This window comes from Hemitrygon akajei, chromosome 5, assembly GCF_048418815.1.
Source record: "Hemitrygon akajei chromosome 5, sHemAka1.3, whole genome shotgun sequence".
Lineage (NCBI taxonomy): Eukaryota > Metazoa > Chordata > Chondrichthyes > Myliobatiformes > Dasyatidae > Hemitrygon > Hemitrygon akajei.
This window is the reverse complement of record NC_133128.1, coordinates 52,807,986-52,835,545: the sequence shown is the minus strand read 5'-3', so window position 1 is coordinate 52,835,545 and position 27,560 is coordinate 52,807,986. Positions and strand designations below refer to the sequence as shown.

Below are 27,560 nucleotides of genomic sequence, written 5' to 3'. Positions count from 1 at the left end.
AAGACACTTGCAGGCTGCCCTCGGCACACCCTTGGGTGTGTTGGTTGTGAACACTATTGGCACATTTCACTATTTATCTTGATGTACATATGCCAAATGAACTTGAATCTTGAATATATAGGCATCTGCAGTAGAATATAGAGTGGTGTGGATCCTAACTATAGTGCAGTTACATAAAGACTTGATGCTGCTAAAGCTTATAACGGACTCTGTTGACTAGGTTTAGCATGTGGCGATTTAAAATATAAATCAAAATAATTCAGCTCATCACTAATTTCTGTAGCAATGCTCATTGCTGTAAATTGGTCTGTAAGTCAGCATTCTTTCTTTGTAATAGATCCGTCTTCGTAATGTCACAGCTACCCAGTTTAGTTCTATTCATGTCAAGAGATAGCTGACATTCTTGTCACTAATGTATTCTAGTTCTTACTGATACATCTCTTGCTATCTTGTGTTAACTTGTCAACCATTACTGATCTTAGTGTTGCTACCATCAGGGACAGGGCAAAGGAGCCTGAGGACACATACTCAAATATTTTAAGAACAGTCCCTTCCTCTCTACCAGCAATTTTTGTATGGTCCATAAATGCTACGTCATTATTCATCTTTTGCACTATTTGTTTACTTTTGTTACAATTTTTGTCTGGCACGGTACTGTTGCTGCAAAATCACAATCATCAATGATAAAAAGCCTAATTCAGATTCTGAATATAATAGATTTCCCAAATCCACAGGAGATGGATTATCTTCATTTAATCATTCTTCGTCTTCGCTGCTTTGAATGTGCTTGTTCCTGTGCACAGCTGCTGCAAACATATTATTTAGTGGAAGTCTTGTAGCTGACAGCTTGGGGAAACAAATGCTGGAAAAGTTCAAGTCATTTGCTTAATGTGCTTAATCACTAATATACAACTAAAATTGCTCAAAAAACCACTGAGTTTCATCAAAATCTAGAGGGAGTCAGAAACCAGTTTCCATATATTGGCAATATTGTAATCAACTTATCTTAAAGGAAAGAAAATATTTGTGTCCTATCAAATTTTTCTTCCTTCAGTTTTTATGTTCATGTTGTACATAAGAACATTGGTATTCTATCAGCAACTCTGGGAGAATGCTCTGGGTCTCCAGAAACAAGTTATTAATGTGGTCATAATTGTAAAATTCCATTCTCACAGCATCACATTCTTGATGACTTTCCTTGTCAAAATGGTTCATTAAATATCACCAAATAAAGAATTCACATGTTTGTGCTGAAAATCTTGAGTGACACACACACAATGGTGGAGGAACTCAGCAAATCAGGGCCATCTATAGAGGGGGAGGGTCTTGACATGAAACGCTGACTGTTTATTCCCCTTCATAGATGCTGGCTGATTTGCTAAGTTCCTCCACCACTTCATGAGTGTAACCAAATTAACAGTTGTTCTTTGCCTCCTTGTTCTTCCCCACTGCCCAAGAGACACAAATGATAGTGGTCCTGGAAACCTGTTCTTTAGAACAATGGATTTTATCCACATTAATATTTCCTGATCCCTTTTTACTTCAAAAACTCTAAATATCTTTTGACCTAGTTCTGCAGTAGCTTGCTTCATGTTTTCCTCCAGAGTTATCGGAGGGACGGGGAAAATGTAATCTATTTGTTTGAGTATCGGGAAGAACTCAGCTATTTAGGATTGAAACGAGAACTTTAGGTGGAGGACTATAAATCATTGGGTTAAATAGATCTTGGGACACTGAATCGCTGGAAATGGAATTGGTTAGGTAGAATGGACAAGGCACAGGACTGGATTGGACACAAAAGATTTTGCAGATGTTTGAAATGTTGAGCAACACAAAATTCTGGAGGGACCCATCAGGTCAGGTAAATATTTATTATTCCTGATATTTTCTATATTTGCATGTGTTTAGCTTCTTTGAATTGTTTTCCTCACTTTAAAATTCTACACCAGTAGTGGTTCTTTGCTAAATCTTGACAACTTCATAGCAGTTTTATCTGTAAGCAAATACCATACCACAAGTCTCACTATATTTATTCCACTCCCTGACTTCCCAAAGTCCCTGAGCATTGTTGGTGATTATCACTTGCTTTGCAGGTTTGCTAAAGTCCTTCTACGATGGGGAAAGCTGCTGTTGGAAAAATTGGTAATAGAGAAGTTGAACAATATGAAAGCCGTGGTGTTGATGAGAACTGATTGAAAACACTAGAGGCGCAAATATGTGGCATATGTGCTTCAACAGAGATTTTCAAATGTTGTAAATGCAAGTGATTGTGTTTGAAAAGTTTGATTTTCTAATGTGTTAGAAATGGGACAGGTAAATGATTGGAAAATTACTTTTTTAAACAAAATTCATTACGGCAACTGCACAGCATTCATCCTACAAAGAAAAGTTCATTTTTAAAAATGTACTTTTCTTTGTAAAATGAATGCTGTGCAGTTGCCACAATGATTATCAAATGTAACATACAGTTTCACTACCCCAAGTCCCATATTCCTTTGAAGGTTCTGGGGAAACTACCATCCTTTTATAGAGTATAGTAAATTTGGACAAAATCTATCATTTATAAATCTATAGCTTGTGCAGATGCTGGAAATTCAGAGCAGCAACCACAAAATGTTGGAGGAACTCAGCAAGTCAGGTGCCATTTATGGAGAGAAATAAACAGTTGATGTTTCAGGCCAAGAACCTTTATCAGGACTGGAAACTAAAGGGGCAGAAGCTGGAATAAAAAATGTGGGGATAATGGAATTAGTAGAAGCTGGTATGTGATAGGTGAGAGCAGGTGAGAAGTAATGTGGGTTAGTAGGTAGGGAATTCTTATGATGTAAGAAGCTAGGAGAAGATAACAGACCGAGGAAGAAGGATTAAAAGGATAGTAGACCATGGACTAAAAGGAAGGAGGTAGGGAACCAGGGAGGTTATGGGTAGGTCAGTAACTAGCAGTGTGGGCAAAGGAGAGGCAGTGGTTGTTATTTATTTGGATTTTCAGAAGGCATTTGATAAGGTGCCGCATATGAGGCTGCTGAACAGGATAAAATCCTATGGCATTACAGGAAAGATACTGGCATGAATAGAGAAATGGCTGACAGGCAGGAGGCAGCAAGTGGGAATAATAGGGCCTTTTCTGGTTGACTGCCAATGAGTGGTGGTGTCCTTCAGTATCGGGATGACTACTTTTCACATTGTTTTTCAGTGATTTGGATAATAGAAATGATGACATAGTGGCAAAGTTTGCGGATAATACGAAGATAGGTGGAGGGGTAGGTAGTGCTGAGGAAGCAATGTGATTGCAGCAGGACTTGGACAAGTTGGAAGAATGGACAAAAAAATGACAAATGGAATATACTGTTGAGAAATGTATGATAATATATTTTGGTAAAAGGAACAATAGTGCAGACTATTATCTAATTGGGAAAAGGTTCAACCATCAGAAGTGTAGAGGGACTTGGGAGTCCTCGTGCAAAATTCTCAGAAGGTTAGTTTACAGGTTGAGTCTGTGTTAAAGGAGGCAAATGCAATGTTAGCATTTATTTCAAGGGGAATAGAAGATAAAAACAAGGAGATGATGCTGAGCCTTCACAAGACACCAGTCAGGCCACACAGTTTGGGGCTCCATATCTCAGAAAGGATGTGTTATCACTGGAGAGAGTCCAGAGGAGGTTCACAAGGATGATACCAGGAATGAAGGGGTTAACATATGAAGAGCATTTGGCAGCTTTGGGTCTGTACTCACTGGAATTTAGAGGAATCCATGGGGACCTCATTGAAACCTACCGAATGTTGAAAGGACATTTTCCCAGGGCTGAAATGATTGCCACAAGAGGACACAGGTTTAAGGTGCTGGGAAGTAGGTATGGAGGAGATGTCAGGGGTAAGTTTTTTATGCAGAGAGTGGTGAGTGCATGGAATGGGCTGCCGGCAATGGTGATGGAGGCAGATACAGTAGGGTCTTTTAAGAGACTTTTGGATAGGTACATGGAGCTTAGAAAAATAGAGGGCTATGCATAAGCCTAGTAATTTTTAAGGTAGGGACATGTTCGGCACAACTTTGTGGGCTGAAGGGTCTGTATTATGCTGTAGGATTTCTATGTTTTCTATGACTAGATAGGGTGGATGTGGAAAGGATGTTTCCTATGGTGAGGGTATTCAGAACTAGAGGGCACAGCTCAAAATTGAAGGATAACTTTTTAGAACCGAGGTAAGGAGGAATTTTTTAGTCAGAGAGCAGTGAATCTGTGGAATTTTCTGCCACAAACCGTTCCAGAGGCTCAGTCCATGGATATATTTAAGGCCAAATTGATAAAGTTTCTTGATCAGTCAGGGCATCAAAGGATATGGCAAGAAGGCAGGTGTATGGGGTTGAGTGGGATCTGGGATCAGCTATGATGGAATGGTGGAGCAGACTTGATGGGCTGAATGGCCTAATTTTGCTCTTATGGTCATGAGGATGGGGGAGGAGAAGAGAAGGAGTGAGGGGGGAGCTAGAATTGGGAATGTTAAAACAGGGAAGGGGGTGGGGGGGAGTGATTACTGGAAGTTAGAGAAATCACTATCATGCCATCAGTTTGGAGGCTACCCAGATGGAATATGAGGTGTTGTTCCTCCAACAACACCTGAGTTTGGCCTCATTGCAACAGTTAAGGAGGCCATGGAGAGACATGTTGGTAAAGGAATGGAAAGTCGAAATGGGTGGCTTCTGGGAGATACTGACTGTTGCACTGGTCAGATCGAAGGTGTTCAAAAGGGCTCCCCAATCGACGTCTCACTGATGTAGAGGAATGGCAGAGAAGGTTTTGGAGCCTACTGCATTCTCAGCTTGTTTACTTTATTTCCCAATGGACAAATGCTGCATTTACTCAGCCAAAAAACCAGAAAGCTTGGCCTTATTTTGTACGGCTGGGTGATGAATTCTCTACCAATGAAGAAATTAACACACAAAATGCCTCATTGTGCCTGTGTAAGAAATGTAGAATTAAACTGTATTCCTGTTTATTATTTGTATGAACTGAACACTAAGAGAAAGACATAAGAAGTTAACTATCATTTTATTTGAGAATCCCTCCACTTTGGGGAGTCTACAGATATTGCTCGAGTGATCACTCATAGTCACTATCACACAGTAGCACTTACATACAGTGTGGTCAAGTGTTTTGAGAGGCTGTTGATGAAACATATCAACTCCTGCCTGACAGGTGACTTGCATCCACTCCAATTTGTCTACCAAAGCAACAGGTCCACAGCAGATGCCATCTCATTGGCTTGTCAATCTGGTCAGCAAAAATACATGCATCAGGATGCACTTTATCGTTTACAGCTCGGCATTTAATACCATCATCCCCTCAAACTAACCAATATGCTCCAAAACCCTGACCTCAATACCTCCTTGAGCAAATTAGATTCTGATATCTTCACTGTAGACCCCAGTCAGTTCAGATTGGCTAAAACATCTCCCTCAATCTCCAACAGCACAGGAGCACTGCAGGGATGTGTGCATTGCCCCCTGTTCTGCTTGCTTTACACGTTTAACAATGTGGCTAAGCACAACTCCAACACCATATACAAGTTTGCTGAAGACACTACTGTTGTGGGCCGTATCAAAGGTGGTGATGAAACAGCATACGGGAGGGAGTTTGAAAATTTGGCTGACTGGAGCCATTACAACAACTTGTCACTCAATGTCAGCAAGACCAAAGAACTGATTGTAAATTTCAGGAGAGGGAAACCAGAGGTCCATGAATCAGTCCTCATTGGAAGATCAGAGGTAGAGAGGGTTATGAAAATCAGAATCAGGTTTATTATCACCAGCAGGTGTTGTGAAATTTGTTAATTTAGCAGCAGCAGCAGTTCAATGCAATCCATGATGATATATAATAAATAAATTGATTAGATTAAGTATATATGTGTATGTGTACATATATAATATGTGTGTATGTGTATTTTAAAAGTAATGCAAAAATAGAAATATATATTTTTTAAAGTGAGGTAGTGTTCATGGGTTTGATATCCATTTTAGAATCAGATGGCAAAGGGGAAGAAGCTGTTCCTGAAAAGCTGAGTGTGTGCCTTCAGGCTTCTGTACCCCCTTCCTAACGGTAACAATCAAAAGAGGATGTCCTTGGTGATGGGAATCCTTAATAATGGGCATCACCGCTCTGAGGCACCGCTTCTTGAAGATGTCTTGAATACTATGAAGGCTAGTACCCAAGATGGAGCTGGAGCTGATTAATTTTACAACTTTTTGTACCTTCTTTCGGTTCTATGCGGTAGCCCCTCACCCCTCCCCAAAGACCAGACAGTGATGCAGCCTGTCAGAATACTCTCCACGGTACATCTATAGAAGTTTTTGAGTGTTTTAGTTGATAAACCAAATCTCATCAATCTCTTAATGAAATATAGCTGCTGTCTTGCCTTCTTTGTAGCTGCATCGATATATTCGGACCAGGTTAGATTGTCAGAGATCTTGACACCTAGATGTTTGAAACTGCTCACTCTCTCCGCTTCTGATCCCTCTGAGGATTGGTTTGTTTTCCCTCTTCTTACCCTTCCTGAAGTCCACAATCAGCTTGTTTGTCTCACTCACATTGAGTGCAAGGTTGTTGCTGTGTCACCACTCTGCCACCTAGTATATCTCAATCCTGTGCACCTTATCTCCATCTTTGATTCTACCAACAATGGCTGTATCATCAGCAAGTTTATAGATGGTATTACTGCTATTCCTAGCCACACAGTGATGGGTATAGAGAGAGTAGAGCAGGGGGCTAAGCACACACCGTTGAAGTGCGCCTGTGTTAATCGCTAGCAAGGAGGAGGTATTATCACCAATCCCCACAGATTGTTCTCTTCTAGTTAGGAAGTCAAGGATCCAATTGCAAAGGGAGGTACAGAGGCCCAGGTTCTGTAGTTCCATCAATCAGCATTGTGGGAATGATGGTGTTAAATGCTGAGCTATAGTCAACAAACCGCTTCCTGACATAGGTGTTTGTATTGTCATGTGAAGAGCCTTTGAGATCGCATCTGAAGTAGACCTGTTGTGGTGATAGGCAAATTGCAGTGGGTCCAGGTCCTTGTTGAGCAACTTTAAATTCTTGTGTGTTACTATTTCAGAAAACCTGTCCTAGACCCAGCACGTAAATGAAATTGCGAAGAAAGCACAGCAGTGTCTTAATCTTTTATCGATCATGTTTTGTTACTTTTGATTTGCTGAGCATGCCCACAGAAAAAATAATCTCAGGGTTGAATGTAGTGACATATTTGTACTCTGATAATAAAATTTACATTGAACTTTGGACTCCTGTAATGAAAGGACACGTAATACAACTTAAGAGGTTCCTGGAGTCTGATGACATGAAAGATTTTTGCTCTCTTCTAAAGATTGAAATTTTTTTAGGGAATAAAAGACTGCCCAGAAATTCATTATTAGTATTCAATATACGATATAATACTCTGCTTCTGAAATTTTGTTCCATTGAATCATAGTTCAAAAGGCTAATTTTGAATTGCATTCATCTTGCGCAATAGAATAATTGTCAATTTCAGTCAGGACCAGAGGTATTTTCAGTAATTCTTCAGATTTTGGTCCACCTGTAGGCTGCAGGATTGCATCTCTTTGGGTGGATTGAATTGCCAGAAGTGAGTACAATTACGACATATAAAAGATTTTTGGATGGGTTCGTGAATCAGAAAGGTTTAGATGGATGTGGGCCCACTGCAGGCAAATCGAACAAGCTCAGGAGGGCATATTGGTTGGCAAGCACGAGTTGAGCCAAAGGGCCTGTTTCCTTGCTGTATAACTCTATATCTGTGCGTGTGGCTACTCAGTCCTGTTGTGATTGGTCAATATTCAATCACTAGGAGGAAAATGCTCCTTTAATATGTATGTCTTCTGATAAAATCCCTTAGATAAATGCAAAAGTAATCATCTTCGGTCCGACGTGTTTAATCAATGAGGCCCTGCTAGTAAAAGCAAGTTGGTTCACTTTATATACAACAAACATCCCAACGACTTGCCTATAGTGCTGAAGACGTGCCCTGGAGTAATTGTTATTTCTAGTGGACCTGTGCCAGTGCAAATGCCTAACTGACATCTACACAACTAAGTGGAAAATTGCTCCAACTGGCCCCTCCCTCAGAGGCAGGACTAATTAAATCTAGCTGGTTATCACTGCAGCAATGTAAACTCAATTATCAGTAGGAAGTCTTCACAGTGTTACAAATTCCTTTTAATTGGTGGCTTACAGATGCTCAGTTTGTGCTCATTTAAGATCCCCTTGGATCCAGATTTCATTAAAGCCTTGGTGCAAATGAGAACGGAATCCAGGCATGAGGTGAGAGTGACCAACAACTTATTCTGGCATCAAGCAGTTCTGGTGAAAGTACAAACCTCATTTCCAGAAAAGTTGGGATATTTTCCAAAATGCAATAAAAACAAAAATCTGTGATATGTTAATTCACATGAACCTTTATTTAACTGGCAAAAGTACAAAAAAAAGATTTTCAATAGTTTTACTGACCAACTTAATTGTATTTTGTAAATATACACAAATTTAGAATTTGATGGCTGCAACACACTCAACGAAAGTTGGGACAGAGGCATGTTTACCATTGTGTTACATCACCTTTCCTTTTAATAACACTTTTTAATCATTTTGGAACTGAAGATACTAATTGTAGTAGATTTGCAATTGGAAATTTTGTCCATTCTTGCTTGATATAAGACCTTAGCTGCTCCACAGCCCGTGGTCTCTGTTGTCTGATTCTCCTCTTCATGATGCGCCACACATTTTCAATAGGAGATAGATCTGGACTGGCAGCAGGCCAGTCAAGCACACGTACTCTGTGTCTACAAAACCACGCTGTTGTAGCCTGTGCAGAATGTGGTCTGGCATTGTCCTGCTAAAATAAGCATGGATGTCCTGGGAAGAGACGTTGCCTTGATGGCAACATATGTCTCTCTAAAATCCTAATATACGCCTCAGAGTCAATGGTGCCTTCACATACATGCAACTCACCAATGCTGTGGGCACTGATGCACCCCCATACCATCACAGATGCTGACTTTTGCACCTTTCGCTGATAACAATCAGGATGCTCGTTTTCATCTTTAGCACAGAGAACTCGACGCCCTTTTTTTTCCGAAAACTAGCTGAAATGTGGACTCATCTGACCACAGCACACGGTTCCACAATCTTTCGGTCCATCTGAGATGAGCTCGGGCCCAGAGAACTCACCGGCGTTACTGCATAGAGTTATGTACCGCTTCCTCCTTGTGTAATACAGTTTCAAGTTGCATTTCTGGATGCAGCAACAGACTGTGTTAAGTGACAATGGTTTTCCGAAGTACTCCCGAGCCCAGGTGGTTCTAATTGTCACAGTAGCATGACGGTTTCTTAGGCAGTGCCGCCTGAGGGCTCAAAGATCACGCGCATTAAACAGTGGTTTCCGACCTTGCCCTTTACGCACTGAGATGTCTCTGAATTCTCTGAATCTTTTCACAATATTATGTACTGTAAACGTTGAAAGACCTAAATTCTCTGCAATCTTGCGTTGGGAAATGTTCCTTTTGAACTGACTAACAATTCTCTCGCGAATTTTGGCACAAAGGGGTGAGCCACGACCCATCCTTGCTTGCAAAGACTGAGCCTTTGATGGACGCTGCTTTTATACCCAGTCATGATACCTCACCTGCTACCAATTAGCCTGCTTAATGTGGAGTCTTCCAAACCGGTGTTACTTGAATATTCTGTGCACTTTTCAATCTTATTTTAGCTCTGTCCCAACTTTTGTTGAGTGTGTTGCAGCCATTAAATTCTAAATTTGTGTATATTTTTAAAAATACAATTAAGTTGGTCAGTAAAACTATTGAAAATCTTTTCTTTGTACTTTTGTCAGTTAAATAAGGGTTCACGTGAATTAACATGTCACAGATTTTTGTTTTTATTGCATTTTGGAAAATATCCCAACTTTTCTGGAAATGGGGTTTGTACATCTAATGAACACTAGAATATTGAAGGGTCCTGCCGAAGAGTCTCAGACTGAAACGTCAACTGTACTCTTCTCCATTGATGCTACCTGGCCTGCTGAGATCCCCAGCATTTTGTGTGTGTTACTAGGATATTAACTTTATCTACAATTAAATCTAGTACAAAGAAAAATGATTGCATTTGTTGTCTCAGCCACAAGATATTGAAGTCCATTAAAGTTCACTTGAATAGACAAGCCATTAATTTTTCTGGCCTATTTAGTGGTTATCCTTGTATTGTTGAAAAGTCATGCTAAGCTTCTGTAAAGATGCAGGAAAAAATGGACAGCACTTGCCATTTATTAGCCTGACTCATCATCCTTCAGACAGGATTGTGAGACAGTTTTTATTTGCAGAGGCAGCCATGATCAGTGTGACAAGTGAAACTGTGGAAGTTAAAATGCTTTGCTACTTCCACTTAGATTTACTAATAGCGTTACAGTGTACTTGATTCCATCTAAATCAAACGTATGTGGACCATGTCATTCAGTTCAAGAATCTGAATCAATAATTGAGCTTGCCGTTATTGCTTATTGGTGGGTGGGAGGGGAGAGATAGCAGTGGAATTCAGGATGTTGAAACATTGTAACAGAACTTTAGAGAACACCATTTAATTGCAAAGAAGTTTGAAGGCACTGGAGCCATTTTTAGCATCAACTCTTAAATTTTCTTGTTATCAATTCCATAATTAACTAACATTTTCAGATTATGCGTGACACAAAGGCTTTCTCAAACTAATAGCCATTCTAGATGGATTCAAGCAGAGATAATATAGCAGGGTTCACAAGTATTGGAGAAAATTGCTGTTGGCTTATGAGGTTAATTTGAATATGACTGTTAATTGCACCTTGGACAGAAAAAAATCTTAATAGTAAATTTTACACTGTCAAGACTGATTTATGCAAATTAGAAAATCTCATGCCTGCTATTAACAATATTCCAAGAGTAGACAAGGCTGGTCATCTCAAGTTAATGTTAATCTATTTCTAATTGAAACTGAATAAGTTTGTTTTCTTAAATTTCAACCTGCCCAAATGTAACTTGGCATGAGCTTATTTCAATTTCTCTGACTTGATTGAGAAATGTCATACTTAGTTTGCCTTTTAGATTCTGCTGTGACACAGTGAATGATTCTACAGGAAAGGAATGCAGCCAAAGGCCCAAAATATAAATGGAATCCCACCAACTCCATGGCATCCGTTAGTCTCGCGAGACCATGGATCTGCACCTGGAAAGTCTTGGAGTGTCCTCTCCACAGTGCAGGCCTGGGCACGGTTGTATGGAAGACCAGCAGTTGCCCATCCAACAAGTCTCCCCTCTCCACGCCACCGATGTTGTCCAAGGGAAGGGTAAGGGCCGATACAACTTGGTACCGGTGTCATCACAGGAGTTGCCAGAACCAGGTTGGAGGCAACGTCGGACTGCCTTAGGGACTCCAGCTCCAGATTTGTCCTCAGGGTTTATTCCCGAAGCCTTTCCCATAAGTGGGTATGGCCGCAAGGCAGCGGAGCTTTGATATCAGGGTTTTCCCTCTCTTAGATGGACTGCCTTCCCAGGCTGATGAGCTCCATCTACCCGATCCCACCAACTACCACCAGGTGAAATGACACAGGATAATTAAGGTGCTGAATTATTGAGTATTCCATTCGGCCCCCAAGTAGATAAGCTGATAATAGTGCAATTGGGTAAGTGCTGAAACCCCTCGTATAAGCATAAAACCATCCTGGTTAATTTTGGTCTGGGGGATGCCTGTTGAAAATGGAGACAGTGTATCCTCTTGTGACCCTATGCACTGGAGCCTCCAAACTTGGTGGTGAAGCCAGAAACTAAACTGCCTTTTCATATACAACACAAAGTTCTGACAGGTTTGATCTTGCAGCCTTCCTAATAATAGCAGGAAATCACCTGACAATTTGGAAATAGACAGGTTTCGCAGTGATCAGTATGAAGGCCTATATTTTGCTGACAAACAATAGTAGTTCATAAATTCTGATGAAGCTTGGTAGCATGTCAGAAAGCTATAAAAATAAGCAAATGTTGTCAGTTCTTAGAAATTGCTGTTGCCTTGACATCCATCTGAACTGTGTAGGCCTCCGTTTGTCTCGATAGACCATGGATTTACACCTTGGAAAGTTTCCAGGGCACAAGCCTGGGCAAGGTTTTTCTTTATGGAAGAACGGCAGTTGCCCAAGCTGCAAGTCTCCCCTCTCCACGCCACCAATGTGGGAAGGGCATTAGAACCATCTGAACTACAGTATGCCATAATGTACACAATTTGATGTCAAATAATCAGGTTTAATATTATTGACATGTCTTGAAATTTGTTGTTTTGCATCAACAGTACGGTTCGATACATTAAAAAAACTAAATTACAATAAGAAATATATATTTAATTTTTTTGTGCCGTACTCTGCCAGAGCCTCGGTGACCACTTATTTTTTCAAGTGGTTGTCTTGAAGGAAGGATTCTGTGAGTGGTCCCCCACGTCCTTCTCACAGCGCAGTTTTTTACGAGGCTGAGTTGCGAGCTCGACACTCAACCCAGCACGGATGGAAAGTTTGCCCGGGAGTGGCCTGACTGAGTTCGAACTCAGAAACCTTCGCTCCGGAGTCCAGCACTGATGTCACTGATTTAAATAAGTAGTGCAACAAGAGGACAAAAATTGTGAGTTAGTATTCGTGGGTTTGTTCATTGTCTGTTCTTCAGGCCTTAATGATGGATTCCACCTTTTTGGGGCATTGGCTTTTAAAGATGTCCTTGATGCTGGGGAGGACAGTGCCCATGATGGAGCTGGCTGAGTTTGCAACCCTCTGCAGCTTTTTTCTAATCCTCTGCATACCAGACAGTGATGCAACCAGCTAGAATGTTCTCCAGAGTACGTCTGTAGAAATCTGCTAGAGTCTTTGGTGACAGACTAAATCTCCTCAAACTCCCAATGAAGTATAGCCACTGGCGTGCCTTCTTTGTTATTGCATCAATACTTAGGGCCCATAATAGGTCCTCAGAGTTGTTGACCTCCTCACCCTGCTCACCACTGCTGATCCCTTGATGAGGACCAGTGTGTGTTCCCTCGACTTCCCCTTCCTGAAGTCCACAACCAATTCCTTGGTCTTAATGATGTTGTGTGCAAGGTTGTTGTTGTGACAACACTCAACAAGTTGATCTTACTCGCTCCTTGTCACCATCTGAGATTCTGCCAACAGCAGTTGTGTCATAGTCAAATTTATAGATGTTCTTTGAGCTGTGTCTAACCTCGCAGTAGTAAGTATAGAAAGAAGTCCGATTAGCACATTTTTCATGGCTGGGGGTGGGGGGAAAGCTAATTTTGAGCCTCTTTACTGATTGTTTGTGATCAATAATCAATTTTACATACAACACCAAGCTATGGAATGTCTGTATTTCAGATTATTTTGTAAGAGCACATTATTTTGGAACTCCCGTAAACTATCTTACTCCCTTACAATGACTTTTCTCAGTGATTGCTGGGTAATTTCTAGGGGCTATCAGATTCTAATAACCTTCTATTTTGCGCACGAGCCTGATGTCTATCTATATAACATGAGGGATCGTTGTTAAAGTAGCTTTAAAGCACAAGCTGTAAAGGATAAAATGGTTCATTGATGTTTTCTGTTTCACTTCTCACTATGGGAATAGCATTTTTAGGAGTTAGTGCTTATTAATTTGCCTTTTGTTCAGGGCATTGAGTATAAAATTTGGCAGGTCATTGTTGCAGCTGTATAAAACATTGGCTGGGCCAAATATATTTAATTCTGGTTACCACCTTAGAGGAAGAATGTGGAGGTTTTGTTCAGGGTACAAGATGATGCCCAGATTGCAGAATATAAGCAGAGATTGGACAAGCTTGGGATTGTTTTCTCTGGAATGTCAGAGGCTCAGGGGGAGGCATGATAGAAGTGTATAAAGTTATGAGATGTTGGATAGTCTGTCTTTTTCCCAGGGTGGAAAGGTCAAATGCTAAAGAACATAGGTTTCAGGTAAGGTAAGGCATGATGGTAGCATAGTGGTTAGTGCAACACTGTTACGGCTCAGGGCATTCCGGAGCTTGGAGTTCAATTCCAGCGCTGTTTTGTATGGAGCTTCCGTATGTTCTCCCTGTGGCATGTGTGGGTTTTCCCCAAATGCTCTGGTTTCCTCCTACAGTCCGAAAAAGTATCGTGTAGGTTAATTTGTCATTGTAAATTGTCCCATGATTGGGGTAGGTTGAATGGGATTGTGGGATTGCTGGGGCGGCATGGCTCAAAGGGCCAGGAGGGCCTATTCTGTGTTTATCACTAAGTAGATATATTTTTGGCAACAACAGCCTCTCATTCATGGTCAGCAAGACTAAGGAATTGATTATCGATTTTGGGAAGAGGCAGTCAGGAGAACATGCACCAGGCCTCATTGAGGGGTTACACTGGCGCATCACCACCTAATATGGAGGCTCCAGTGCACAGGATCACAAGATGCTGCAGGAGGCCGTGTCCATCTTGGACACAACCCTCCCACCATCCACGTGAACCGGTGCCTTAGGAGGGCAGCATCCATGATCAAAGACCCTCACCGTCTGGGACATGTCCACTTCTCATTACTGCAACTGGGAAGGAGACACAGGAACCTTAAAGAAACAATTTTTCCTTTGGCCATCAGATTTCTGAATGGTTCATGAACACACTGGTTATCCTCCATTTGCAATAATTTATTTATGTATGTATGGATCTTTATGTATGTAACTTATAGTAATTTTTATGTCTTACACTGTACTGCTGCAAAACAACAAATGTCACGACATGCTGTATGTTACTGACAATAAATCTGATGCTGATTCAATTCCTTCCTGAAGCTTTTTTATTTACAGTTTCACTTGTGCTTGGTTCAATGTAAAAATGGAAGACATATTTATTTAACAAACTTGTCAACTTCATATTGCCCATTTCAATCTTGATAATGAATACTTAATGGGTCAACATTCCTCCTCCTGTTCTTCCTCTTAAACATTTAAAAACCACCATATCTTTTATGTGCCTGTTAAAAGTTACCTTTATGCAACATTCCATTTTCAAGCTTATTTTCATTGTATCCTTGTGTTACTTCCTGACTTTTATAATCTCATTCCCTTGCGGTTTTACATCTTTATTGTGTGTTACCCCATTTTTAACATTGATTGTTTATCATGGTACCTATTCACTTTTCGGTATATACCTGTCTTGTACCAAATACTTTCCAACTCTGGTGCTCTGGTATCTTTGGCTCAGGAAAAAGCATTAGGCTTTACTGACAAATTATACAACTCACTGGAGCAGGATGCCTACGTCATTAAAGCCCTTCTGCTAACCTTAGCAACATTAGTAGCTTGCTGTGAGGCATATCAACAATGGGAAAAATAGCAGTATGATGTCACTCCGACAGTGCTGCCTCATTTGGCCACATTCCACTCCATGAAAGAACGTTTTTGTTATGAAATTGAAATGGCCTAAGACTGAAATGAAAGGTGCTGCACCCTCCAGCAAGTTTTTAAACAACTTCCCAATTTATAATTAAGTTAATAGCCAATATGCACGCTTTAAAAGAGAATTGTTCTTACTGTCATAATATTGCAAAACCAAAATCATAGTAATTAATACTGACAGGCAATGCAAAAGAAAATAATTACAAGAATTCTTTTTGCAACTGAAGATCCAAATTCCAAAATAGACAATAGACAGCAGGTGCAGGAGTAGGCCATTTGGCCCTTCTAACCAGCACCGCCATTCACTGTGATCATGGCTGATCATACACAATCAGTACCCCGTTCCTGCCCTCTCCCCATATCCCTTGACCCCGCTATCTATAAGAGCTCTATCTAACTCTCTCTTGAATGTATCCAGAGACTTGGCCTCCACTGCCTTCTGGGGCAGAGCATTCCACATATCCACCACTCTCTGGGTGAAAAAGTTTTTCCGCATCTCTGTTCTAAATGGCCTACCCCTTATTCTTAAACTGTGGCCTCTAGTTCTGGACTCACCCATCAGCGGGAACATGCTTCCTGCCTCCAGTGTGCCCAATCCCTTAATAATCTTATATGTTTCAATCAGATCCCCTCTCATCCTTCTAAATTCCAGTGTATACAAGCCCAGTCACTCCAATCTTTCAACATATGACAGTCCCACCATTCCAGGAATTAACCTTGTGAACCTACACTGCACTCCCTCAATAGCGAGAATGTCCTTCCTCAAATTTGGAGACCAAAACTGCACACAATACTCCAGGTGGGGTCTCACCAGGGCCCCGTACAGCTGCAGAAGGACCTCTTTACTCCTATACTCAATTCCTCATGTTATAAAAGCCAGCATGCCATTAGCTTTCTTCACTGCCTGCTGTACCTGCATGCTTGCTTTCATTGACTGATGTACAAGAACACCTAGATCTCTTTGTACTTGCCCTTTTCCTAACTTGACTCCATTTAGATAGTAATTTGCCTTCCTGTCCTTGCCACCAAAGTGGATAACCTCACATTTATCCACATTAAACTGCATCTGCCATACATTTGCCCACTCACCCAACCTGTCCAAGACACCCTGCATTCTCATAACATCCTCCTGACATTTCACACTGCCACCCAGCTTTGTGTCATCAGCAAATTTGCTAATGTTACTTCTAATCCCTTCATCTAAATCATGTATGTCAAACTCAAGGCCCGCAGGCCAAATCCGGCCCACGGTGGAATTATCTTTGGCCAGCGAGATAATATCTAATTACTATTAAAGCTGGCCCCAGTAATCGAAGCGCCTATGGCGTATGATATGGCTAATGCTGAGTTTATTCAGGTACCAGGTTTTCAGGGTTTTTAGTGTTTATTCGGCAGTCTTGCTCGGCAGTCTTCTTCATAAGAAACGGAATTTGTAAAGTGAAACACTTTGTAGTTATAGCAGAGACTGAGACACATGAGAGCAGGCTGAAAAAACGGAGGCAACAAAAGCTGCGTTCGCACGCGTCCGACTGATCCGGCCCGCATGAAGCTGCATTTTGCTCAATCCGGCCCGTGACCTAAAATGAGTTTGACACCCCTGATCTAAATCATTAATGTATATTGTAAACAGCTGCGGTCCCAGCACTGAACCTTGCGGTACCCCACTGGTCACAGCCTGCCATTCTGAAAGGGACCCGTTAATCACTACTCTTTGTTTCCTGTCAGCCGGCCAATTTTCAATCCATGTCAGTACTCTGCCCCCAATACCATGTGCCCTAATTTTGCCCACTAATCTCCTATGTGGGACTTTATCAAAAGCTTTCTGGAAGTCCAGGTACACTACATCCACTGGCTCTCCCTTGTCCATTTTCATAGTTACATCCTCAAAAAAACTCCAGAAGATTAGTCAAGCATGATTTTCCCTTCATAAATCCATGCTGACTCGGACTGATCCTTCTACTGCTATCCAAATGTGTCATAATTTCCTCTTTTATAATTGACTCCAGCATCTTTCCCACCACTGACATCAGGCTAACCGGTCTATAATTCCCTGTTTTCTCTCTCCCTCCTTTCTTGAAAAGTGGGACAACATTAGCCACCCTCCAATCAGCAGGAACTGTTCCTGAATCTATAGAACATTGGAAAATGATTACCAATGCGTCTACTATTTCTAGAACCACCTCTTTAAGTACCCTGGGATGCAGACCATCAGGTCCCGGGGACTTAGCAGCCTTCAGACTCAACAGCCTATCCAACACCGTTTCTTGCCTAATATAAATTTCCTTCAGTTCATCCTTTACCCTAGTTCCTTTGGCCACTATTACATCTGGGAGATTGTTTGTGTCTTCCCTAGTGAAGACAGATCCAAAGTACCTGTTCAGCTCATCTGCCATTTTGTTGTTCCCCATAATAAATTCACCCGTTTCTGTCTTCAATGGCCCAATTTTGGTCTTAACTATTTTTTTGCTATTCACATACCTAAAGAAGCTTTTACTATCCTCTTTTATATTCTTGGCTAGTTTACCTTCGTACCTCATTTTTTCTTGGTGTATTGCCTTTTTTGTTATCTTCTGTTGCTCTTTAAAAGCTTCCCAGTCCTCCGGTTCCCCGCTCTTCTTTGCTATGTTATACTTCTTCTCTTTTATTTTTATACTGCTCTTTACTTCCCTCGTCAGCCACGGCCGCCCCTTACTCCCCTTAGGATCTTTATTGAATGTATTGATGTTTTCACACAGAAGAGCCTGAAGATAATTATCTGGTTACAATCAGATTCTATTGCACAGCAACATGATTGATTGCATTTATCAACTTGTATCCACAGAACTAACTATTACATTGCATGTTGTGGTACAAAGCTTTAAAGGAAACTGCCATTTGCCACTGATGCCCTTTATGGTGGTTACTTTTCCGGTAACATTTAGTCAGACAGAACTGGGCAGTTTATTGGACCCTGTTGTAAAAATATGAAGCATCAGTGAAAATCAGTCATAGCTGATCCTTTATTTTCCTCCTCCTCAACCCCAGTTCCTGGCCTTCTCCCTGCAGCCATTGATGCCATGTCCAATCAAGAACCTATCAATTTCTGCCTTAAATACATCCAACAACCTGGCCTCCACAGCAGCATGTGGCAACAAATTCACCACCCTTTGGCTAAAGAAATTGCTCCACATTTCTGTTTTGAAGGGGTGGCCCTCTATCCTGATGCTGTGCCCTCTTATTCTAGAATCTCCCACTGTGGGAAACATCCTTTCCACATTTACTCTGTCTAGGCCTTTCAGTATTCGAAAGCTTTCAATGAGATCCATAAGACCAAGGAGCAGAAGTCAGCCATTCGGCCCATTGAGTCTGCTCTGCCATTTTATCATGAGCTGATTCATTTTCCCATTTAGTCCCACTCCCCTGCCTTTTCACCATAATCTTTGATGCCCCCTCATCCTTCTGAATTCCAGCAAGTACAGATCCAGAGCCATTAAACGTTCCTCATATGATGACTCTTTCATTCCTGGAATCATCCTTGTGAACCTCCTCTGGACCCTCTCCAATACCAGCACATCTTTTCTCAGATGAGGGGCCCAAAACTGTTCACGATACTCAAGGTGAGGCCTCACCAGTGCCTTATAAAGCTTCAGCATCACATTCTTGCTCTTATATTCTAGACATCTTGCAATGAATGCTAACATTGCATTTGCCTTCCTCACTACCGACTCAACCTGCAAGTTAACCTTTAGAGTGTTCTGCACAAAGGTTCCGAAGTTCGTTTGCATCCCAGATTTTTGGATTTTCTCTCCATTTATAAAATAGTCCACACATTTATTTCTACTACCAAAGTGCATGACCATGCATTTTCCAACATTGTATTTCATTTGCCACTTTCTTACCCATTCTCCTAATCTGTCTAAGTCCTTCTGCATCCTACCTGTTTCCTCAACACTACCTGCCCCTCCACCAATCTTTGTATCATCTGCAAACTTGGAAACAAAGCCATCTATTCAATCATCTAAATCATTTATATACAGCATAAAAAGAAGTGGTCCCAACACCGACCCCTGCAGAACTCCACTAGTCACCAGCAGCCAACCAGAAAAGGATCCTTTTATTCCCACTTGCAGCCTCCTACCAATCAGCCAGTGCTCTAGCCATGTTACTAACTTTCCTGTAATACCATTGGCTCTTAACTTGCTAAGCATCCTCGTGTGGCACCTTGTCAAAGGTCTTCTGAAAGTCCAAATATACAATATCAACTGCATCCCCTTTATCTGTCCAACTTGTAATCTCCTCAAAGAATTCCAACCGGTTTGTCAGGCAGGATTTTCCCTGAAGGAAACCATGCTGACTTTGTACTATATTGTCCTGTGTCACCAAGTACTCCAATACTTCATCCTTAACAATTGACTCTAACATCTTCCCAACCACTGAGGTCAGGCTAACTGGTCTATAATTTCCTTTCTGCTGCCTTCCTCCTTTCTTAAAGAGTGGAGTGACATTTGCAATTCTCCAGTCCTCCGGCACCATGCCAGAGTCCAATGATTTTTGAAAGATCATTTCTAATGCCATCACAATCTCTAACGCTGCTTGTTTCAGAACTCTAGAGTGCAGTTCCTCTGGTCCAGGTGACTTGTGTAGCTTTAGGTCTTTCAGCTCTTTGAGCACCTTATCTCTTGTAATAGAAACTGCCCCCACTCCTCTTCCTTCACACACTACAACATCAGGCATGCTGCTAGTGTCTTCCACAGTGAAGACTGATGCAAAATACTCATTTAGTTCATCAACCATCTCCTTGTCCCCCATTATTTCTCCTGCCTTGTTTTCTAGCTGTCCTATATCCACACTCACTTCTCTTTTATTTTTAACATACTTGGAAAAAACATTTACTATCCTCTTTGATATTATTTGCTAGCTTGCTTTCATATTTCATCTTTTCCCTTCTAATGAATTTTTTAGTTGCTTTCTGTAGGTTTTTTAAAAGAATTCCCAATCCTCTATCTTCCCACTAATTTTTACTTTGTTGTATGCCCTTTCTTTTGCTTTTACAATAGCTTTGACTTGTCAGCCATGGTGGTACTGTTTCAAACTTTTTTAAAAATCCAAAAATCATTCCTGCTTCAGAAAGACAAAATTAGTTTGTAGGAGGAAATCAATCACAAAATAGTATAATTCTATCATTTACTAAAACACTTCATTTATGCTGCATCCCTTGATTCATTTTGGATCTGACTGTTAAACAATTTAGGAATGTAATTTAACCCACAAAGGAAGTGAATTACTGTTGTTAACAGTAATGAACCATTATAAAGCATTGTTACTTCCGCTTTTTTGCTATTTTTCAATATTGCAGCATCAGGTTATGTTGGTTAAAACAGTAAGAGTTTGTATCCCTTCCAGAGTTTTTGGTATAATACCTAATCTTTCATTTCAATTGATACAGGTATTAGAAAAGAAACTAGTGTTTCAATTCATTGTCCTCATCACACAGGAATACACACTCTTCCCAAACAGAATGTAACTGTTACTCAACTGAAACTTAATGAGATGGACTGATAAGTTGGTTAAAGTCATTCATAAACGGCAGTCCAAGTGTAAAGTAATATCAAATAGCACTAACACCCCATGAATGGTAATCCAGGGATTACAAATCTCACCACATGCTGATTTCCATTAGGATAACAATATCAGCAAAATGATCGGCTGACTGAAAAAGTTGTGTAGAAAAGAGGAATTTGGCACCCTCTGAGCCAGAATGGGACAAGGGTCCTATAAACCAGAATCAGATTTATTGTTATTATTAGCATATGGCATGTTGGTGTTTTGTGGCAGCAGTACAATGCAATACATACAAAAATTATTATAAATTGCAGTAAGAAGTAAGTAGTGCAAAAGTGATGTAGTGTTAACGGTCTGTTCAGAAATCTGATGGCAGAGGTGAAGAAGCTGTTTCAGAAACATTGAGTGTGTGTCTTCAGGCTCTTGGTGGCAACAATGAGGAGAGGGCATGTCGTGCATGATGCATGCCGCCTTTCTGAGGGATTGTCTTTTGAAGATGTGCACGAAGCTATCTAGTGGTCTAGTGGCCACGATGGAGCTGGCTGAGCTTACAGTTTACTGCAGCTTTTTCCAATCCTGTGCAGTGACCCCTCCATACCAGAATGTGATGCAACCAGTTAAAATGCTCTTATCGGTACACGTGTAGAAATTTGCGAGAGTCTTTGGTAACATATCAAATCTCCTCAAACTCCTAATGAAGTAGAGCCACTGTTGTGCCTTCTTTGTAATTGCATCAAGATATTGGGCCCAGGATAGATAATCAGAGATGATGACACCCATGAACTTGAAACTGCTCACCCTTTCCATTGCTGATGTGTGTTCCTTGCACTTCCGTTCCTAAAGTCCGCAATCAATTCTTTGGTCTTACTGATGTTGAGTGCAAGTTGGTTGTTGTGACACTATTCAGCTAGCTGATCTATCTCGTTCCTGTATGCCTCCTCGTCACCATCTGAAATTCTGCCAGCAATAGTCTTGCTATTGGCAAATATATAGACGGTGTTTGAGCTGTGCCTAGCCACACAATTCTGGGGGTAGAAAGAGTAGAGTAGTGGGCCAAGCATACATCCTTCAGGTGCACCAGTATTGATTGTCCGTGAGGAGGAGATGTTATTTCCGATCCTCACTGACTGTGTTCTCTTGGTGAGGATCCTGTTGCAGAGGAAGGGTCAGTAGCCCAGGATCTGGTGTTTGTAGAACTGAGGGGTGATTATGTTGAATACTGGGCTGTAATCAGTAAACAGCAGCTTGAGTTGGGTATTGCTATTGTCCAGATGATCCAAGGCTGAGTGGAAAGCCAATGAGATTGCATCCGCTGTAAACCCATAGTGGTGATGGGCAAAACAGGATTGTTTAAAAACTCAGAGCTATTGGAGGAGACATGAAGGTGGAATCTGATTTTTTTTTTAAATCTGAGTGTGAAATGAAATAGGAAATGAGAGTGTAGGATCAGACCAGAGTAAAAGCAGGGAAAATACAATCAGGAAAAGAAAACGTGTTTAAGTACGAAAGCACTCCACGGAGTATTCAAATGGGTTATAGCACTGAGCAGCCTTGATTAAAGTCAGATCAGCTGGGTATTCAAGTGCAATTTCAGCAGTACATTGTACCCCAATGAAGTCAATAACTGTGCTTGTGATGGAAGGATTGGGAAAGGAGTAGAAAGGGAATAATTTACTTAGATGATCTTCCTACCCATTATGGTATTCCAAAGCTTGGGTCTCACTCAGGCAAGTTCACCTATCTTCGTATCTTCCACAAACTTGGCTACAAACCCATCAATTCCGTCATCCAAATCATTATATACAATATGAAAGGATGTGGTCCCAATACTAATCTCTGTGAAACACCACCCAACTGCCAACCAGAACATCCCCCTTCATTCCCACTCTTTGCCTCCTGTCAGTCAGCCAGTCTTCTATTCCTACTAGTATCTCATTACTAATAACCATATAACAATTACAGCACGGAAACAGGCCATCTTGGCCCTCCTAGTCCGTGCCGAACGCTTACTCTCACCTAGTCCCACTGACCTGCACTCAGCCCATAACCCTCCATTCCTTTCCTGTCCATATAGCTATCCAATTTTACTTTAAATGACAATACCAAACCTGCTTCTACCACTTCTACTGGAAGCTTGTTCCACACAGCTACCACTCTCTGAGTAAAGAAATTCCTCCTCGTGTTACCCTTATACTTTTGCCCCCTAATTCTCAACTCATGTCCTCTTGTTTGAATCTCCCCTACTCTCAATGGAAAAAGCCTATCCACGTCAATGACTCCAGAATCTCTTCAGCCATCTCTTTCAGAACCCTGAGGTGTTCTCCATCTCATCTAGGCATCTTATCTCCTTCACACCCCACATACTTCCTTCTTGGTAATTGTGATAATACTCACTTCCTCTCTTGACATGCTCAAATTTGTGGTATACTGCAAGTGTCTGCCACAGTGCAGACTGATGCCAAATACTTACTAAGTTCAACTGTCATTTCTTTGTTCCCCAAGCCTACCTCTCCTGTGTCATTTTCCAACATTTGGATATCCACTCTCCCCTCTCTTTCACACTTTATATATCCAGTAAAACTTCTTGTATCCTCCTTTATACTGTTGGCTAACTTGCCTTCATGTTTGATCTTTTCTCTCCTTATGACTTTTTTAGTTGCCTTCTATTGATTTTTAAAAGCTTTTCAATCCTTACCTTCCCACTAATTTTTGCTATATTATATGCCCTTTCTTTTTGTATTATGCTGTCTTTCACTTCCTTTGACAGTCAGCATTGCCTCATCCTCCCTTTAGAATATTTCTTCATCGTTGGGATATACCTATTCTGCGCCTTCCAAAATGGCTGCACAAACTCCAGCCAATGCTGTTCTGCTATCATCCCTACAAGTGTTCCCATCCAATTAGCTTTGAGTAGCTCTTCTCTCATGCCTCTGTAATTCCCTTTACTCCACTGTAATACCGATCTTCTTCCTCTCAAACTGCAGGGTGAATTCTGTGAAATTATGATCACTGCCTTCTAAGAGTTCCTTTAACTTAATCTCCTTAATCAACCCGGTTCATTACACAACACCCAGTTCAGAATTTTTTCCCTTAGTGGGCTCAACCACAAGTTTTTTTTATATATAAAACCATCCCATCAGCATTCTACAAATTCCCTCTCATGGGATCCAGCACCAACTTGATTTTCCCAATCCACCTACACGTTGAAATACCTTATGACTATAATAACATTGACAGTTTTACACGTCTTTTCTCCCCCTGTAATTTCTATCCCACCATCTGGCTACTGTTCAGAGGTCTGTACATATCTCCCATCAGGGTCTTTTTACCTTTGCAGTTTCTTAACTCCACCCACAAGAACTCTATATCTTCCAGTCCTATGTCACTTCTTTCTAAGGACTTGATGTCTTTTTTTTTTACCAATAGAGCCACTCCACCCTCTCTGCCTACCTGCCTGTCCTTTCAATACAATGTGTAGCCTTGGATGTTAAGCTCCCAACTGTGATCTTCTTTCAGCCATGACTTAGCGATGTCCAACATCATACATACCAATCTCTAACTCTGCTACAAGATCATCGACCTCATTCCGTATACTGTGTGCATTCAGATATAACGCCTTCAGTCCTGTATTCATCACCCTTTTCAATTTTGCCCCCATGTTATACTTAAAGTCATCCCACTGACCACAATTTTGCTCTATCATCTGCCTGTCCTTTCTCACAATCTCACAACACACATCATCTACTTATATACCGGCTGCCCTGTGCTCATCCCTGTCACTCCGGTTCCCATCCCCCTGCCAAATTAGTTTAAATCCTCCCCAACAACTCTAGCAGACCCGCCAGCAAGAATATTGGTCCCCCTCAGGTTCAGGTGTAACCCATTCTTTTTGTACAGGACATACCTTCCACAGAAGAGATCCCAATGATCCAGAAATCAAAAACTCCGACCCCCTGCACCAGATCCTCAGCCACTCACACAACTGTACTTTCATCCTATCCCTACCATTACCAGCATATAGCTCTGGAAGTAATCCAGGGATTACTAATTTAGAGGTCCTATCCTTCAGCCTCTTCCTTAAACTCACTATGCAAGTCCTGCTCCCCTTTTCTACCTATGTCGCTGGTACCAATGCACACCACCACCTCTGGCTGTTTATCCCCCCCCCCCCCCACCTTGGGAATATACTGCAGCCGCTCTGAATCGTCCTTGACCCTAGCACCTGGGAGGTAACACACCATCCTGGTATCTTTTCCATTTGTCACATGATCTCCTGTCTATCCTCCCACTATCAAATTTCCTATCACTATTGCCATACCTGACTTTACCCCTCTCTGCTGAGCCTCTGAGCTGGCTACCTGATATGTCAACCCCCTCCCCTGGCAGTATCCAAAGGGGTGTATTGTTGCTGAGGGAGATGGCCACAGGGGAACCCAGGACTGACAGCTTACTCCCCTTACTCCTCCGGGTGCTCACGTATCTACGATCTGAAGCTGCACTCTGGGTGTGACCACCTCAGTAAGCATCTCATCTGTGAGGTTTCCAGCCACCTGGATGGTTCTGAGTACATCCAGCTCCATCTCCATTTCCTTTACTTTATCCAGTAGCCATCATCATCACCATCAAGGAGGTTGTGAGGTACCTTGTAATCCCACATCTCACAGGAGGTACATTCTACTGACTTAACTACAATCTTGCCTACGCTCGTTGTAGCTTTGCTTCTAACTTCTAAGCAAAAGTTCTACAATTATCTAAATGAGTCTAAAAGACTAAGCACCATTAGCCTATACCTGTTCTCAACCAAGGTTGCTGAGCCAAACTTTTATTACTGGCCAACTCACTTTTTACTGGTTCAGTTAAGACTCTCTGCTGTTTTCAATTGTCTCCCACCCTACAAGATCTTGCTCTCTCACTCACAACTTTAAGCATTGACAGATGATGCCCACTTTTGCTTCTACTCAAGTATTTTTGATAGAACAGATAATTGGAAGCAGAATGTTTGCAATATATGTTGACTTAACAGTTAACATTAAGATTTCTTTACTTGCATCTTACCACACCCCCCCCCCCCCACACTTCTCCTGGGTTTTTTTCTGTTCTTAACTATAGCTGTCCTCTCACCTCTTCTCCTCACCTGGCCATCACCTCCCCATGGTTCCCCATGTCCTTGCCTACTTCCATGGTCTATTGTCCTCTCCTATCAGCCTCCTCCTTCAGTCTTGTATCTCTCCCACCAATGCTCCCTCAGATTCTTGCTTCATAACCCCCTTCCCCCAGCCACCTACCTTCCCTCCACTCAGTTTCACCTAGTGCCTGCCAGTTTATACTCCTCTCCCCCCCCCCCCCCCCCCACTTCGTATTCTGGCTTCTGCCTTCTCCTTTCCAGTCCCGATAAACAGCCATCCAAAAATGCCAGTTGTTTATTTTACTCCGTAGATGCTGTTTGAATTGCTGAGTTCCTCCAGCATTTTGTGTTGTCCAATATTTACAGCATCTGCAGAATCCATTGTGTTTCAGCCCATTTTAGATCTCTAGTCTCATCTTTTAACATTTATGAAACTGAAAGGTACTGTCTTTCTTGTATAGTGATAACTAGAAACTGATTCTTGAAACTACTAAAAGCTTTTGCTGTCTGTTTGATTTCTATTGAAGGTATAATACTGTAGATACTGTGAATTTGAATATTGGCAATGTTCCTTGGGCTGGCATCCAAGGAGATTCTCTTTCCCCAAATACAGTTTTACAGCTCACATTGAATAACGCCAATCAGAAAAGTTAGTCTAGTGGTAAGATCAGATATTTTCCAGTGCGTGCCGTTTTTAATTTTCTATGTCAACAAAAGCTGCATTTATAAATTGATGGTTGAATTTTACCAATTTGTCAGTTACTAACAGCAGACTCTGATTTATTACAGGAAATTAAAGAATGAGCTCATCAAAATCCGTGGTGCCGGGGTGAATCGAAGAAGGCAGCAAGTTAATGAAAGAGTCTGTAAACGATGCCAGAAGACACTTGGCCTGATCTTCTTTAGAGGGGACTTGTGTCAGGTGTGCAATGATCGTGTGTGTGCAGAATGCCGTGTTATCATCAAAGACGGGAGCTGGAAATGCACGGCTTGTGCTAAAATTGCGTATGTATTTAATTTGTATGCAAACATTAACCAAAAGGCTAATCCTAAACTTCTGAAATTCAGTTGGGCTCCTTTGAGACTCAGGCATATTCACAGCTACAGCTAGTTATTGTCACAAAGAAACGCTGCTGTCATCCCTGGTTACCAGTTGTCAATGTCCACATTATGGAAATTTAATATGTTGTCACTTCTATCTGTGATTTTGGAAGAAAATGAATTCTTCTATGTACATGTTTAATTATTAACAAAAACTGCCAAAGTTTCTCACAGATGCTCTTTTTTTAAAAAAAAAGCAATCTTGCCATGACATATTATTTGGATGCTGTCATTGTGAAATATTTTGTGACAATTTTTTGTATATGGTAAGGGAGAAACATCATGAAAATCATGTCTGTTTCAGCTTTGTGCCACTGTGTGTCTTT

General features: G+C 41.3%; 1 protein-coding gene across 3 annotated transcripts in view; it reads left to right on the top strand.

The window, feature by feature from the left end:
* The window catches only part of sytl5 (synaptotagmin-like 5), a 190,344-nt gene that overhangs the window by 116,887 nt on the left and 45,897 nt on the right, over window positions 1-27,560 (top strand). For all 3 annotated transcript variants that reach the window (XM_073045563.1, XM_073045565.1, XM_073045564.1), the window contains exon 3: window positions 26,923-27,138. In XM_073045563.1, the coding sequence (XP_072901664.1) occupies window positions 26,923-27,138 (216 nt within the window). The remainder of the gene's footprint in view (window positions 1-26,922; window positions 27,139-27,560) is intronic.